Source organism: Phyllosticta citriasiana (assembly GCF_038021145.1).
Source record: "Phyllosticta citriasiana strain CBS 120426 chromosome Unknown IWZ02scaffold_5, whole genome shotgun sequence".
In the NCBI taxonomy this organism is placed as follows: domain Eukaryota; kingdom Fungi; phylum Ascomycota; class Dothideomycetes; order Botryosphaeriales; family Phyllostictaceae; genus Phyllosticta; species Phyllosticta citriasiana.
In genome coordinates, this window is record NW_027117282.1 from 2,118,837 (window position 1) to 2,135,033 (window position 16,197).

At 56.4% G+C, this 16,197-nt stretch overlaps 6 protein-coding genes across 6 annotated transcripts; 5 read left to right on the forward strand and 1 right to left on the reverse strand.

The window, feature by feature from the left end:
• The first annotated feature begins 2,299 nt into the window (after window positions 1-2,299).
• Window positions 2,300-4,184, forward strand: IWZ02DRAFT_242353 (IDO-domain-containing protein). Its single transcript, XM_066763094.1, has 4 exons — window positions 2,300-2,919; window positions 3,012-3,480; window positions 3,543-3,845; window positions 3,902-4,184. The coding sequence occupies exons 1-4, from the start codon at window positions 2,462-2,464 to the stop codon at window positions 4,082-4,084; spliced, it is 1,413 nt and encodes a 470-aa protein (XP_066624154.1). The 5' UTR covers window positions 2,300-2,461; the 3' UTR covers window positions 4,085-4,184.
• Window positions 4,185-4,826: 642 nt separating this feature from the next.
• On the reverse strand, window positions 4,827-6,182 carry IWZ02DRAFT_489935 (uncharacterized protein; the record flags this gene model as incomplete). The annotated part of the gene is made up of 3 exons (XM_066769612.1): window positions 4,827-4,890; window positions 5,090-5,231; window positions 5,309-6,182. The coding sequence occupies 3 exons, from the start codon at window positions 6,180-6,182 to the stop codon at window positions 4,827-4,829; spliced, it is 1,080 nt and encodes a 359-aa protein (XP_066624155.1).
• A 520-nt stretch (window positions 6,183-6,702) lies between these two features.
• Window positions 6,703-8,234, forward strand: IWZ02DRAFT_498780 (uncharacterized protein; the record flags this gene model as incomplete). The annotated part of the gene is made up of 2 exons (XM_066770220.1): window positions 6,703-7,296; window positions 7,358-8,234. Exons 1-2 carry the CDS (start codon window positions 6,914-6,916, stop codon window positions 8,232-8,234), a joined length of 1,260 nt encoding a protein of 419 aa, XP_066624156.1. The 5' UTR covers window positions 6,703-6,913.
• Window positions 8,235-8,969: 735 nt separating this feature from the next.
• IWZ02DRAFT_432495 (uncharacterized protein) lies at window positions 8,970-9,976 on the forward strand (the record flags this gene model as incomplete). Its single annotated transcript, XM_066766224.1, has 2 exons — window positions 8,970-9,009; window positions 9,192-9,976. 2 exons carry the CDS (start codon window positions 8,970-8,972, stop codon window positions 9,974-9,976), a joined length of 825 nt encoding a protein of 274 aa, XP_066624157.1.
• A 2,258-nt stretch (window positions 9,977-12,234) lies between these two features.
• On the forward strand, window positions 12,235-14,628 carry IWZ02DRAFT_489938 (uncharacterized protein; the record flags this gene model as incomplete). The annotated part of the gene is made up of 5 exons (XM_066769613.1): window positions 12,235-12,649; window positions 12,704-13,191; window positions 13,247-13,498; window positions 13,681-14,453; window positions 14,508-14,628. The coding sequence occupies 5 exons, from the start codon at window positions 12,235-12,237 to the stop codon at window positions 14,626-14,628; spliced, it is 2,049 nt and encodes a 682-aa protein (XP_066624158.1).
• Window positions 14,629-15,171: 543 nt separating this feature from the next.
• Window positions 15,172-16,176, forward strand: IWZ02DRAFT_469205 (tricarboxylate transport protein, mitochondrial precursor; the record flags this gene model as incomplete). The annotated part of the gene is made up of 2 exons (XM_066768697.1): window positions 15,172-15,316; window positions 15,425-16,176. 2 exons carry the CDS (start codon window positions 15,172-15,174, stop codon window positions 16,174-16,176), a joined length of 897 nt encoding a protein of 298 aa, XP_066624159.1.
• Between the last annotated feature and the right edge of the window lie 21 nt (window positions 16,177-16,197).

The window sequence follows — 16,197 nt, forward strand, 5'->3', positions numbered from 1 at the left end:
GATACCACAGTGCTCTGCCCAAGGAGGCGCTTAGAGCGCAAACTCGACAACTCCTGCCATGCTCATCCGCTGCCGCGCGATCCCTGCATCTCTCTCGTTTTCTCGGCTCGCGGTAGGGTTGTCCCTTGGTTCCAGTATTTCCAACAACACCAAAAGATCTTTGGGTTTACGCAGCCTGGTTGGAATTACACCTTCGTCACCACTTTTAAAGTCCGCCCTAGACTTGCCTTGCGCCTGAGGCCATCGTGGCCAACCCAAGCGACGCCTCGCAGCATTCCACAAAGCCCAAGCGAGCCAGGAGTCGCCCAGGCCTTCCGCATTTCAGACATTCCCGCGACAGAAGCACCGCCCTGTCCCTCATTCCACGGTTGTTTCGCGTCAAGGTCGCGTCGAGGCGCGTCTTCACATTCTGACCGTGTTGACAAGAGGCACGGGCTTCGACCTGGTCATCCTGACGGTAGCGCCATGCATGTATGAGCAGAGCAGCGTGGCGGCCACGCGAGAGGGAGTTGAAGTTGGAAACACCGACGCTAGTGTCGGTAGAGCAGACCGACCGTTAGTTGAAGCGTGCGTGCGTGACATTGAAGCAGGGATGAATTTTCTTTGACAGCACTTCCTGACCGACGCAAGTACCGACCCGAAAACACAGTCGACCGACCGTGTGGCTAAAATAAGGCTGAAGGCTCGCGTGCCCACTTTGAGACAGCTGGTCGGGCTGTTGGAGCCTCATTCGCCTGCCAGATCCGGACCCAAGGCCACGGCTAGTCTTGACCTGTCGGAGTAGGCGAAGACGCACGCTGAGGTCCTGCCGTCATCCTCCGCCGAGATGATGAGGCCGTTAGGGATCCCGCCCTCACAAGCCGATGAGCTTACAAGGTGAGATTTAGCCTGGTGTTGGACTACTCGCATCCTACCGGGGGACCGCCATTTCTATCCATGCACCTGCTGGTCAAACACCATCAAGTCTCAATCGACCGCCACACAGCCAATCAAAGCAACCAGCAGCCATCCCAAACATTGAATCCACCGTCCAATCATGGCACGTCAAACACCACACCAATGCCGGCTCTCACCGGCGATGCTCCCGCTTGACGCCGTGGCACACAGATCTGACCGGCAATGAGAAATGTACATGGAGGTACTCCACGGCACGATACGTTGCATGCGGTCATCTGCACACTTACAGACCAATCATGGTCCGGCCATCCACGACTAGTGCTGCGCTCCGGCCGTTCGCACTGGATGCGCGTGCACGTGCCGAGACAGCGTCGCTCGGACACTGCCTGGCAGTTTTTTCTGACCTATCACGAAGCAATGGTTTTTTGCTGTTTTCCGGGGTCTTATCAGAGCCGAGCCGACGATAAGCGCCTGAACATCGTCCGCATTCCTTGTCTGGCGGTCGCCGAAGCAGCGCTACCTACTGGAGGGAACGGAGCGGGCATGACTAACATCTTGGACAAAAGTAGACGAATCGAGATGGAGGTGCGTGTGTAGACAAGAGGAGGCTTGAACTGGTCATGGGCTACGGTAATTGGAGCGCCGTGATTGGATGGAGCGGCCACACCGAGGGAAGAACTGCCATTGTTCTTTGACCTCCCAAACCATCCAGCAACTTGTGCCCAGGGACCGCCTTGCCGGAGACGAGATAAAGACGCGTCGTATCACATTGCATCAATGGACCAACGCGGCGGGCACGGCGGTGCAGAGTCGACGGGGCTAGATGCGGGACCAATGGGACGAATATCCGCACCGTTCCATCTCAGCGGAAATTTGAGCTCCTCGACGCTTCGCGCTACTCCGCTGGAGCTTTGTCGCCGAGAAGTGAGCGTACGCACAGCCGCAGAAGGCTGCTATCAGATGGCAGCATCGAGCCGCGATAAGGGAAAAGCAAGGTGTTTTGGTCGGACAATCCAGCCAGTGGGAGGGCAGCATTCCTGCGGCAGGTGTGAACGACCCTGCGACCAAAGAGGACAAGCAGCAAAAGGGCTTGCACGAAAGTTTCAGACGACCATTTCACTGCGAGTACATGCGGCTGATGAACGAATGGGCAATGGTGCTGAACAAGCGCGATCAATTACGTACGTGAAAGGTGCTGTCACAGGGTGTCGGGTCTTTGTCGAGCCGGCGGACCACTGACAGAGTGCACTTGGGAGAGAGAGAAGGGACCGGACCGGGCCCTACCCTAGAGGAACCGAAGACAGGGCGCCGCTAGGGTGCTCGTAGATACGAGTCGGGGGGATCTTCATGGGTGCAGGACGGTTGACAAGAGGCCGGAATTGTTGTGCTTTGAGGCCGGATTGATTCCGGCCTCGATCTATATATGCAGCTCAAGTCCCCCACCGCCATGGCTTTGTCGTCTTTCTCCTTTACCGCATCGCGGACGATTCCAGTCTTCCTCTGCTCTTTTGGAACCTCAACTTGTTCGTCTCAAACAAAAACATAAACCACATCTTGCTTCACAATGGCGCCGGCCCCTGCTCCCCCTGTCTTCCCCTTCCCCCTCCTCAACCCTCACACTCCCCTTGATGCCTCCACTCCCCCCTTCACCGTCTCATCACACCGCGGCTTCTTGCCATGCGTTGAGCCGCCGGCCGCGCTGCCGGCCGGCTTCGCACCGCTCGAGTCGCTCCTGTCGCGCATGCCCATCGTCAAGGCCGACGGCACCCCGGGCTTGCTGGCCCAGGGTAAGCTGGGCGAGGCCGTCGAGCGCGAGCTGCCCGACTTGAGCGACGAGGTGGAGAAGCACCGCGATGACGCGGCGTTCATGACGGCCGTGTACCGCGACTACTCGTTCCTGCTGAGCGCGTACTTGCTCGAGCCCTGTCATGAGCGCTTCGTCCGCGGCGAGGACGGCTACGGCCTGGGGAGGCAGCGGCTGCCGGCTGCCATTGCGAAGCCGATGGTCAAGGTTGCCGAAATGTATGTCGTGTTTCCGTCTCTTCTCCTTCTTCTCTTCCTCCTACTCTTAGCACCATCCGTCGAGTCGGCCTTTGATCTCTGACGCTTGGCAGTGCTGGCTTCAAGCCATTCATGGAGTACGCGGGCTCTTATGCCCTGTACAACTACCGTCTGGAGAACCCGGCCGAGGGTCTCGAGTACGACAACCTGCGGCTGGTCCGGGCCTTTGAAAAGGGGCTTGACCCGACGTCCGACGAAGCTGGCTTCGTGCTTGTGCACATTGCCATGGTCAGGCATTCGGGCAAGCTTGTCAAAGGCGCCGTTGATGCTCTCAACGGCGCTCTTGCCGGCGAACGCGCCAAGTTCAACGATGGCATGGCCGACATGCTCCAGGCTCTTCAAAAGATCAACGCCGTCATGGACACCATGTGGAAGAAGAGCAAGCCCAGTGGCTATGTGACCTTCCGCACCTTCATCTTTGGCATCACCAGCCAGAGCATGTTCCCGAATGGCGTCATCTACGAGGGCGTCAGTGACGAGCCAATGGCGTTCCGCGGCGAGTCTGGAGCCAATGACAGCATGGTACTTCTTGACACCTTTCTCTTCCTACCGTGCCTTGCTGGGGCTGACCGCGTCGTGCGCAGATCCCGCTTTGCGACAACCTGCTCCAGATCTCCATGCCCGACACGCCGTTGACCGAGATCCTCAAGGACTTCCGCCAGTACCGCCCGGGCAACCATCGCGAGTTCCTTGAGGCCGTCAAGGACTATGCCGAAATGGCCAACCTCAAGGACTTCGCCCTGCGTGACCCCAAGTCGGCCCTGCTCTACCTGCGCGCCATGAACTTTGTGCGCGAGTTCCGCTGGCGCCATTGGTGCTTTACGCGCGAATACATCCTCAAGCACACGGCGCACCCCACAGCCACCGGTGGCAGTCCCATCGTCACTGTAAGTTAATCCGACAGCATCCAGCCCAAACCATCTCACTGACGGGCGTGACGCAGTGGCTCCCGAACCAGCTCCAGGCCGTCCTGGCCCAGATGGTCGAAGTCGAGCAGCACTGCGCCGATGAGCCCGGCGCCGCTGAGATCATGGAGCTCGTGCGTTCGCAGCAAACCAGCCTGAGCAAGGAGGTCGCCAAGTACTGCGCCGAGCGCGGTGCTGCTGCCCCGGCGGCCTCCTCCTAGTCCCCTTCCTCTTCCTGACCCCCCTTTTTTTCTGGAGAGCCATCGCAACTTTTTTTTCGGACTCTGCGTGGCGTTTCTCTCTCTCTCGAAGGAGAGAAAGACGAACGTCGTGTGAGCAACGAGGCCACGAAACGACACGAAATCGAACGACTACGGAAAGAAAAAATCACCGTCATGATACCCCGGGTAGACCAGTTTTTTAATTTTTCCCTTTGTACTCTGCACGGCCGGCCCCGCCGTGTGAGCAATGAGGCTTGTTTTGAGGGCGGACTCTGTATGGCTGGGCTGGCCTGTCTCTAACGGGACGATCAGCCGTGTGAGCAACGAGGCGTTTTATCTTTTTGAATCGTTTTCTTTTTTGGATGGGAACAATGATACCCCCGGTACTCTCTGAAAGTACTCTGCACGGCGCGTTTGGGAAGGAAATGCGTTGTGTGAGCAATGAGGCTTTTCTTTCTACTACTACCACACTGTACATTAGCGATATCTCTGCCAGGAGAAAGCGGAGGTTGTTGATGATGTTGAAGAATGCGAATGATATTTGATGGATTATTGTTGTTGTTGAGCATGATATGATCGCCTGGTTATATCGGCCTTCTTCTGATGATGTGTGAAAAAAACCAAAGTATATGCCCGGTGACGACGACGGGTTCAATGCCCTTGCCGCGGTGATAATAAATGGTTTATGTGCAATACTGTGCCAAAAACAAAAAAAAAAAAAAAAAAAAAAATTCTCAAACAATTAGAACCGCTTGGCTGCTTCGTCATAGTCCTTGGTCTCTTCGGGAAAGAACTTACAACGAGAACTAGAAGTATTAGAAGGTGCCAAAATAACACAATGCCACATGTGCCTGGCCGGCAAGCAAAATGACAGACTGTGACACCGCCGCAAAAACGAAGAGCAATTACTGAATCGAGAAGAGAGGTCGCGCGCGCGCGTGTCCAAGAAGATCGCTGCCAGCACTGGTCGCCGACCGTCAACGAGTCGAGACTCTGCTGAGCTACTGAGGCTGCGGAGACTGGGCCTGAGGTTGCGCTTGGGACTGAGGCTGCTGGTGCTGCTGGGGCTGGGGCTGCTGGTGCTGGGGCTGGCTGGGCGTCGGAGGCGCATCCACGGGCGAAGAAGAAGAATCCTGAAAAAAGCCCGCTGCAAGCCGGAAAAAAGAGGGCAAAAGGTTAGCAAAGCCGGCCCTCAGGATTAAGTGCCCTTTCCCTTATCTGGACCTTTCTTCAAGCCGCGCACGGCCGACTGGATGACGGCGTCCTTTTCGCTCATGGCCTGCTCGACGATGAGGCTGTGCAGGTAGATGCGGCGCCACTCGCCGCGCGTGGCGACCAGGATTTCGCATTTCTCTTCATTCTCGAGCGCGCTGAGCAGCCGCAACTTGCTCTCCACCATGAGATCCGAGTATTCGCGCATCAGGATGTTGACGGCTTGCGCGCGAACGGTTCCTGGCCGCCCCCCTCCTCCTCCTCCTCTTTCGAGTCCCCCGAATGGCGCGCCCCCAGGTCCGCTGAACAGCGCGGTCGCTGGGCGTGGCGGGTGCCCATTGGAGCCGTCGCGCTCGGGATTGGGCCAGGTCGACGCGTCCGGGAGCAAGCTGGTCATCGGCCTCTTGACGTTGCCCGTCATGGGGTCCAGAGCCGGCGGAGCGCCCCGATCACGCCCGTGGATCGGGGCCAGCTCGGGCTTTTGTTCCTCGCCTGGAGAAGCCACGATGATGCCTGGGTTCCTGAATTTTCTGCCAGATGATGGTGGTGGTGGTGGTTGAGGGGACCTGCTGCCCGCGCCGGGACTGGGCGGCGCGGATTGGCTAGCCTCGGTGCTGTTGAAGCCGGCTCGCAGCGCCAGCTTCTTGACGCGACCCGCGGCCTTTTCGAGCGACGGCGGCGACCCTCCTGCTCCTTCTTCGGGCGTGGGTTGTCCGTCGGATGGCAGCGAGTAGCGGCGTGCTCGCTGCTGGGCGGGGGATCGGTGTTTGTCGGCTACTAACGAGCTGTCCGGGGTCTCGTCCAGCTCCTCGCGGAAGCGGCTCTCCGAGTTGGGTTGATCAGTGTTGTTCCGGCGCAATGCCATATACGGGGCGATGGATGGCATGGGAGGTTGCCGTGCCGGACGGGGAGAGAGAGAGAGAGACTAGGAAGGCCTTGGTTGCGCCACGTACCAGACGGCGGGACAGTGGGTTTCCTCCTGCTCTCAGGCGGAGGCGATGAAGGAGGGAGCGGAGGAGAGGACAGGAAAAAGGGATGAAATGAAGTGAGAAGCGTTGGACCGAGAGGACCGCCCGGGCCGGCTATATTTGGTTGAAAGGCACGTGGTTAGGACCAAGACTCATTTCTAGAGCTTGAGGAGAAACTGCTCGCTGGGGGCCAGAACATCGGACGCTTTGCGAGAACGAGAAGACTGGACTTGATGAAAGGGAGGCTTCACGGGGCGCCGTTTCACCTGGACCGCGACGAATCTCAGCCAGTCGCCGGTGCATCGGCCGTACCGTAAGTACAATACATACTGTGTGGAAGAAGCGACCTGGCGCTAGAACCTTTTGACTCGGCATGCAGCAAAAACTGAACAAATAGCGTTTTGATGTGATGCAGAAACTCGAGCATGCTGTTTGGTTGCGGGGCATCCTGGCAAACGTCAGGTCGCGTTCCTTATCAGGGCCCCCCGGCCGTCGGCTGTCGGTCCCGCCTGGAGTGGAGCGCGCGCTCCCGTGCCCGGTGCGACTCTTTCTCTCTCTCTCTCTCTCTCTCTCTCCACATCCATCACTGGCGCCGCTCTGAGATCAGTCATCGCACGCGCCATTCTGATAGCAGGCCGCCCTCTCGCCCATGCACTTTCGTCACGGCTGTATCGTCGTGCGCGGCGGCAAAATCATCGGCCAGGGCTTCAACGACTACCGCCCAGGCTTCGACGGCGGCGCCCTCAAGACAGGCCGCCTTGCCTCTGCTTCCCTCGACGGACCGGCCAACGCCAATCTGAAGCGAAAGTCCAAGCGCAAGGAAAAGAAAAAGTCGGCCGAGTCGTTTATTCCGTTTGAAACCGTCAGTGGCATGGGCGGCGGTTATCACGCCAACACTCCCTTGTCCATGCACTCGGAGATGATGGCCATTCACTCGGCACTCTCGTCCTCCAGCACGCTGGCTGCCAGCACCGTGTCCCACCAAAAACCGCGCTTCAAACTATCGGGTCCTTCCCAACGCAAATCCCGACTGTGACAGGTCGCCGTTAAGGGCTACGTCGAGCGCGTCTGCAAGGACCTGCTTGCGGTTCAGCAAGAGTAACACCAACGACAACAACAAGAAGGCACTGGCCAGGCCCAAGCCGACGAGTGGCGTTTTGAAGCCTCTGCAACTGGACAGCTCATGCCTGAACGCATCCTGCTCAGCATCCAAGGGTGCAGCGAACCGTACGAAGAACGAGAACCAGAACCAGAACGAGAATCATGTTCACGCTCAGAAGCCAGCTCGCCCGTATCAACCTGCGGCTAAGCAGCATCACACGGCCGCTCCATGGATCACAAATGCACGCAAGCCCAAAGCCAAGCGTCAGCGATTGTTCGACGACGAATCGCCTAAGAACCACTATGCTCTTTTGCCAAAAAGGCAGTCCGGACATGATAGCCACAGTCCCAAGGACCGCAAGAAGCACCCCAAGCTTGTGGGTGCGGACTTGTACGTTGCTCGGCTCGGCCATTCTGGAGAAGGCATCTCGAAGCGAAGCCGCGAGAGCTCTTCAAGACAGGACAGTCATCCAGACGAGAAAGTGATCCCGACGAAATCCTCGGAGCAGAGTTCAACCGCAGTGACTACCGGCTCGCTTCATGACCAACTTACCATGCTGAAGAAGGCTGCTCCGGGTCTTGCTCGCCGCGGTGACTCTGCAGATGATCTTTCACACCCCAACTGCACAATTCGCGCCTCACGCCCTTGCTACTGGTGTCTGTCGTTTATGCACAACGTCGGAATCAAGAGGGTGTTTTGGACCAACGAGGAGGGATCGTGGGAGGGAGCCAAGGTGAAGTGTTTGATTGATGAGCTGGAAGGGGAGAACTTTGGTGCGATTGGAGAAGCAGGTGGATTGGAGGGAGGCGGGGTGTATGTCACGAAGCATGAGGTGCCAATTCTTCGGAGGCTGATGGGTGGTAGTTGATGGTCTCGTTGTCTTGTCGAACAACCAGCCCAGATGTTGGAAACAAGAAACAGTAAAAACTGACGTCATCGAAGCGTAGCTCGGACGGATGGATGCTTCTCGTTGGTTGCTTCAATTGGACTTGACAAAGACGGGGACATGGTTGACGTGAAGATCAGTGTCGGGTCTAAATCTCGGTTGATACCCCTTAATTGGGCACTGGGTGGTTGAGTTTTGGCCAAAGTTTAATGCTACAAAGGCACCGACTTTTGAGGTTGACGCGAGGCTGGTGTCTACATGAGCTCCCGGCCCATCAATGCCAATCTGAAGAGGCGACAGGCGCTGACAAGGACGGAACAAAAGCGCGTAATGCAGAGCTGGTGGCGCGGAAATGATTGGGGTCTTTCTTTTGGTCAAGTCGGGTGGAGGAGAACCTGAGCTCAGCATCACGTGTGGTGACGACGCCGGGTGCCGGTCGAGCGAATCAGATGGATGCAAGCACGCGCCGCCGATCGCCCAAGCTCCTCTGCTGCAGCCAGAGGTAGACCTTCCCCGTCTTTCCGCAGCCAGCTCGCCCTCAGCTTCACTTCTACCCTCTCCCCACCACCAACACCATCCAACCTCCACCGGCGCATATCTTCTCACTTCATCGCGCACTGTCGCTTTCGCAACGCGCTCCATCTCAGCACCCAATTGCCTTTGCGCTTCTTAGCCACAATAGCTCCGTCACCGCGCGCGCCCCCCGTCTCATCCATCATGTCGGCCGATCAACAGGACATCCAAAAAGGCGACCAAGGTACGTCTGATCCGTCAATGGTTGCGTAACTAGCCGCGCCCAGCTCGCAGGCTTCGCTACCCACCCCGCTCCCCTCCCCGTCCGCCGTCCCGCACTCCACCGCGCTCGCACCATGACGTATGCGCGTAACCGGACTCAACACCACGGACACCCCTGCTAACGGCCGCACCTTCATTGTACAGTCTCATGGAAATGGGGCGACAACAAGCCCTCGGGCACCGTCGCCGAGGTCGCCAAAAAGGGCGAGGTGACGGTCGACACGCACCGCGGCAACACCATTTCGAAGCAAGCGGAGCCGGACAACCCGGCCGTGCACGTTGAGCGCCCCGGCAATGACGTCGTCAAGAAGGCGAGCGAGCTAGAGGTGGAGGAAAAGGCCAACGGCACCTCCGAGGACAAGGCGGCGGACGAGAAGAAGGACGACGGTGATGCGAAGCCCGCGGACGAGGACAAGAAGGCTGAAAAGCCCGATGAGAAAAAGGAGAATGAGCCTGAGGCTGCGAAAAAGGACGCCGAGCCCGAGGAGAAGGGCACAGAGCCCGAAAGAAAGGCCGAAGAGAACGGCGCGGCCGAGAAAGACGAGCACGACGCGTCCAAGAAGGACGAAAAGAAGGACGCGCCGGCAGCCGAAGCCAAGTCTGAAGAAAAGACCGAAGCCAAGGAAAATGGTGACGCAAAGACTGGCGAAAAGAGAAAAGCTGAAGAGACCAACGGCGACAAGGAGGACGAAGATGCCAACAAGCAAGAGGACAAGCAAGAGAACAAAGACGACGCCGAACCCACGGCAAAGAAGCAAAAGACTGGCGCTACCGCCGATGGCGAGAGCGGTGGAGTGAAGAAGGGCCGTGGCAGGCCTGGCAGGCCCAAGAAGGCCGATTCGACTGCGCAGCCAAAAAAGAAGCGTGAGCCCAAGAAGGCCGCGACCGAGACGGGCGAGCCCAGGCGCAGCGCAAGGAACCGGTCGTAAAGGGATCGTTCTCGGACCAACCACTTTACAGCCGTCAACCACTGCGGTCTGATATCTTTCAACCGTCTGCGTTCAATTTTTCATATTTACACGTTCAGCTTGGGTCAGGCATCGCTTTTCTCGGAGTAAGCAAACGTTGATGCATCCACCATAGTTTGGTCGCAGTTGACTCGCCTGACTGCACAAAAAGATCTGCTTTTGCCGTCCAAGCAGAATGGAAAATGGTTGGATGACGGACAGAAAAAGAATGCAAAAAGAACAAAAAGGCTGCAGTTGATCCGAGGTGGCCAAGGTCTTACAAAATCTCTCTGGCGCTTACAGTTGGCGGCGGCGGCTCTTGATCTAGCCGTAGTACCTGTCCATCGACTTTCGACTCTTTTTGCCATTTAGTGCAGATATGGAATGCGACAGTTTGGTGGAATTCTTTTGGATTGATCAATGCATTGACATATCAAAACAAATTACACTCGGTTGACACGGACTTCTTACACCTCCACTGGTTCAATAACCTGGTGTTTGCCCACTAGATTGATGTGGGTCTTTTGATATATCCGTCTCACTGCCAAGACGGTCTGTCAAACTTGTGCCGAAGGCTAGGCACTTCCGTCGATGGTCCACTTTTTCAATGGCTGGCAGTAAGAGAAAATTCGCCTGCCACGTGCGTTCGCTAGACGAGGTGATGTGATGGCCCTGACATCTTGAATAGTCTCTTCTGCCCTCTCGCGTTCCATGATCGTGCCGTCCATTTGAGTTGACTCGATTGAGCAGTTATTTCTCGAATGAACGGTTGGAGCCGGGGATGCCGTCAAGGTATCATATATATGGTCCCCGATCCTGGTTGCCAGAAGCGGATGCTGACTCAGCCCCTTGGCCGTTTGGTTGCGACTGCTGCATCTGCCCGCGTCCTGTCTCTTCCTTCGATATCCCGTTCTTCTCACAAATCAATTCCACTTTTGAAAGTCGTGTAACTTGCCCACGACAAGACATTGCAAAGGGAATCGGCTATCCACTCTTGCGCCCCCATGCAGGACCCCGCAACTCTATTGCAAAAGGCCGACGACAGGACCTACCGCCTCAAAAGAGAAATCTTCGGATTTATTCGACCGAAAGGCGGACACGTGCATGTTTCGCCGCCATTATTCGCGTCTGCTCTTCTCATTGGCACGATGACTAGCTTCATGGGCTTACAGTGTCCCGCAATGAGGCAGCTTACTTCTCTAGAGAAAGCAGAGTCCTTCAGTGGCATAAGCCAGTATTCTCCGAGACCCAGGGATTAATCTGCCAAGCAAGAGGCTTCACACTTACGATAGAGCCGCATATCGGATATCCCATACGAGCTAATCCTAGACGTCCACATTCAGTGCTACCACTGCCTTGGGAACAAGTCCATTGGGTGGGACTTTACAAGCGACAAACGTCTCATTGGATTTCTTCTCCGCGGATCAAATATAAGGAGACACGGTGGTGGAGCACCATCACGCTGTAGGGATGTCTACATGATGAGCATTTTGTCTACACAGCTGCGAATTCCCGTATCATCCCAGACAGGAAGTATGATCGACATGGGTCCCACGGACCGGTGGCTTCAAAAACGCACAAGAGGCCGACTCGTCTATTACTTCCTATTACTGAACGGCACAACGCCTCCCGCCCTCCATCTCGGACTTCTCCGTTACTATCAGAACCGCTGTTGTCTATCGTTGGAGACTGCTGGTTTATTCTGATAGGCGTTGTCTTGTCTTGATTCGGCCCGCTTTAGGTGCCACCGCGTATCCTAGCTGAACTCAGGTCTGAAAATGGACGGCCCGTCATGAAAACATTTGAGAGTCGTGTCAAATCCGTACGGAACGTTTGAGAAGCGCTGGCGGTCGATCTTCGCTCTTCAACGACGGTTCCCTTGACATGCACATCTGCTTTATTTGGCAAGATCAAGCATCCCGCTGTAAACAAGAATTGTTGACACACCTTCATTGAGGTAACTTTGATGAGCAGTAGGTCTAGCTCAAGGTGGTTACAAATGGGCAGTGATAAAGTCGATCATATTGGACTTACAAACTGCTACTTTACAGAGACCTGGAACACTATCCGCCTGTGTATGGGAACGCCGGAAGCGATTCGCTAATCGGTTATTCAAACTTTATCTATGCAAACCTTCTTCCTTAGTTTTTGCCAAGGTGAGATGGATACCTTAACCCTCACTTCCATCCTAATCCAACGTCCATCGGAATAGGGCGCAGCGCATCGTGCCGGCTCTCCCAATGCAGCGGAAACGTACCTCTATCAGCTGTGACCGCTGTCAGAGACGCAAGGTCAAATGCCAAGATCCAGTTCCTGGTCCCTGCGTCGCGTGTAGCCGCGCGGGTCAAGAATGCAAGGTGTCGAGAGAGACACGCGCAAGGCCTTACTACCAGGTCTCCCAAGAGCAGTTTGAGCTCATTGTCGAACTGTTGCGCCATCACGAACCCGACGTGAAGCTCGACCTCCAATGGCTGCGGAACAAAAAACAGGAGCTTTTGCCGGAGCGGTCCAGCGCGACGCGGAGAGCCTCGCAGGGCCTGGCTAAGCCACAGGAATCTGTCCCGGATCCACCAAACCGGGTAGATCTCGCGCCGGAGTTGGAGGCCTTCGATGGCGACTACGCGAGCGTGCTTGTTGACACTTCCGGCTTATACAGTACGTGAGACTGAAGCCATGGTCACTACCGCATCCTGCTAATCAATGCAACAGAATACTGTGCTCCAAACAGCGAGACCGGATTCAATCTGGCTGTTGCTATTTGCTTGGCAGCGGAGCCCGTAGGCAGCGGCGCATTCCACCTCGACCAACTGACGGGCCCTTCAAACTGCTTTGAGAATCCGTCTCTGGCACCGCCATTTCCCGGCCGCCCTGCGCTCAGCGTCACACACTTGCCCTCCCGAGCTGTCTTGACGTCATCTGCTCAAAAGTACTTCACAGATGTACAATGCGTGTGTTGGTTGATACCCGAAAACGAGTTCTACAAGCGTGTCGAGCTGTCATACCTGGCACCGACTCAGGTCAACCCGTCTTGGTTTTGCTTCCTCTACGCCATGCTCGCGCTTTTCGCTCCTTCCGACCGCGCTCAGACTGACATTTTCCCGCTGACCTCTGCCGAGTACTACAACCTCGCCATGGCGTTTTTGCCCATCATTCTGCATCATCCAAACTTGGACGGAATCAGGGGAGTTTTGATGCTGGTGATTGAACCTGGCAGATTTTTGCAGGACGTGAAGGACTCTGACCGCTCAATAGTCTCTTGCTCTCCAGAGGCAGCGAAACATGACCACATCGTACCAACTAGTCAGCATAGCCGCGCGTCTGAGCTTCAATCTGGGATTGCACGTCAAGAACTTCAGCACAACCAAGGATGACCTCATAGAGCAAAATGCGCGACGTCGACTTTGGTGGACAATATATTTCGCCGAAAAGTACGTTTCAAGAAAATATGGCGCTCCCTCGGCCATCGAAGAGGACCGCTATGACATGTCTTTGCCTAATGACAACGTAAGTTCGACGAGTACTTGATCTCTTACTTTCGCTCCCTGTCTCTGCTTCTTGAAGGAGTAGGATCTCTGTCGACTCTTGTGGCTCGAGAAGCTAGGAACGACGTCTTCTTCGTCGTGCAACTCTTGTTGTTCCCCTGGTGTTTGCTCTCGCAACGCATGCCACGGCGCTGACAAGTCCAGTTGATGCCGCACGGGGCGTTCACACCCATAAATTTTGCACAGCACTGCATCTCACTCGAACTGATGCTCGGAAAATCGCACAACAAAATGTTCGTGACCAGCGGACCAACCGCAAAGCGCGCAATTGAGAAGGAGAGTATTGAGGAACTCCTCGATGCATTGGAGGATTGGAAAGCGCAGCTTCCTGTCCATCTGCAGTACAACGGGTCGGTTCCGGCCATCTACAAACGGGCCATTGCTCTCCTCCACGCGCGCTACTGGGTCATCAAAATAATTCTTTCGCGGCGCTTCCTACTTTATCAGCTACTGCATGCCGCCGAGATACCACCCGAGAAGGTTGACTTCTTTGACAAAATGAGCTTGTGCTGCGAAGAGTCGACCCTAGCCTGCCTTGGCATCCTGGACTCGATGGGCAACACTTCTACTTTGTCCGACATTGTGCATATGGACACAGACCTGCTGGTCCTCGTCTCGCTCGTCATTCTCCTGCTTTACCACTTCCGCAAAAGTGACATCTACGTTGACCGCTTCCGACGCTGTGTTGAGCTGTTCGATTTGCTTAAACACGTCGAATGGCCTGCGCAGTGCCTCGAGCGCCTGTTGCGCATTGCCCGGCACGCCGGACTCGTTCGGCGCGCGGACGGCTACATTGTCGCCTTGGGGCGGCCCCAGGCGTCGAATGATTCGTCGTCAAAGATGCCGAGCATGAGCGCTGAATCGAGCGGAGGGTTGTCGGCCAATCCTGGATCCGATGAAGGGATATCTTTTCTAGAGTACGTCAACTTTTGGCGGCGTGATGCAGAAAAGCTTGGGCTGACAGCCGACAGTGACGTGTTTCAACAAGAACTCGATCCGATTCAGAATCAAAACATCGTGTGGAACACACTGTCAATGTGTGATGTGCCCACCTTCCACTCGGGATTGTCTTGGAATTGGGAGTCGTCTTGAGGACTTGCTGTTCGGTAACGCTCGCAACGTGAGTTTTCTGGATGAGCATTTCCCAAGCGCGATCCTGACCATCATAGATTTACTCAACGGCACTCCGTGGTATCCTTTTCTTTTGTTCTCGTTGGTATGGTAGTGGCTTATAGACGGAATGGGCGCGGGCCTTTGATTGGGACACATTCAGAACCGACTGGAGAGTGAATCTGCTCAGATGGTAGCAACGAATCGAGGAGCTTCACTTGACTGACTTTGCATTCCAGGAAACATGTCCCAATGTCTTGGCAAGGTGCCTGCCAACCGCAGGTTCTCGAAAGGGAAAGTGGGTCCTTTTGAGTGTTGCTTTTGCTCAGCCCTACGCTATCGTCTCGATAACCTTGATCTGCGTCTTGCGTCACCCTCGGCTACGGCCATCTAGGTAGCGCTGGGAGGAAAAGCCCCGCAATCATTTTGACCTCATTCTTTTCCTCGCTCCCTCTTCCCCAACACTTCCACTCGCTCAATTCCAACTTCCAGGCTCCGTCGTCTCCTCCGTACAGCCTGCCCGCGATGGTCGTCGCCGCAGACCACAACAACATCCCCACCGCTGTCTCGCTCGCGGCGGGCGGCATCGCGGGCGCCGTCGAAGCCGCAACGACGTATCCGTTTGAATTTGCAAAGACGCGCGTGCAGCTGCGCAATGAAGAAGCAGCAAGTGCACAATCGTCCACCTTGTCTTCTCGGGCCGGCGCCAGCAGCAGCACACCGACGTCATCGTCCCGGGCAGCAACAGCAAAAGCAGCAGCAGCAAAGCGACAACGAGCCCCCAACCCCTTCGCCGTCGTGCGCGACGTGGTGCGGCACGAGGGCGCGCGGGCACTGTACAAAGGCTGCGGCAGCCTGGTCATCGGGTCCATCGCCAAAGACGGGGTGCGCTTCGTGTCGTTCGACGCCATCAAAAACGCGTACAAGGACAAGCAAACGGGGACGCTGACGCCGCTGCGCAACATGCTGGCGGGCATGAGCGCGGGCGTCGTGGCGTCCGTGTGCGCCGTGACGCCGACGGAGCGCATCAAGACGGCGCTCATCGACGACGCACGCCGCGCCCGCCGCTTCACCGGCACGCTGCACTGCGTGCGCTGCGTCGTCGCCGACGACGGCCTCGTCGCCGGCCTCTACCGCGGCTTCGTCGGCACCACGCTCAAGCAGGCCAGCGCCACGGCCTTCCGCATGGGCACGTACAACATCCTCAAGGACTTTGAGCGCATGCGCCACATCGAGCAGGGCGTCGCGACCAACTTTGCAAACGGCATGGTCGCCGGCGTCGTCACGACGTATGCCACGCAGCCGTTCGATACCATCAAGACGCGCAGCCAGAGCGCGCGCGGCGCCACTACTGTCGAGGCGTTTACGAGTATCATGGCGGATCATGGTGTTAGGGGTTTTTGGAAGGGCACCGTAATGCGTCTGGGCCGGACCATCATGGCTGGCGGCATTCTGTTTACTGCGTATGAGCAGATGGTTCGGATACTGATGCCGGTCATGGCGCCCGAGGGGAGGATGTCATCGGATTAATCGTTAGTGACATAGATGGAT

Bases quoted from the DNA above. Each gene is read 5' to 3' on its own strand.
- IWZ02DRAFT_242353 (XM_066763094.1), top strand. From the start codon at position 2,462: ATGGCGCCGGCCCCTGCTCCCCCTGTCTTCCCCTTCCCCCTCCTCAAC. The intron at 2,920-3,011 runs GTATGTCGTGTT...GACGCTTGGCAG, and splicing joins ATGGTCAAGGTTGCCGAAAT to TGCTGGCTTCAAGCCATTCA. The intron at 3,846-3,901 runs GTAAGTTAATCC...GGCGTGACGCAG, and splicing joins GTGGCAGTCCCATCGTCACT to TGGCTCCCGAACCAGCTCCA.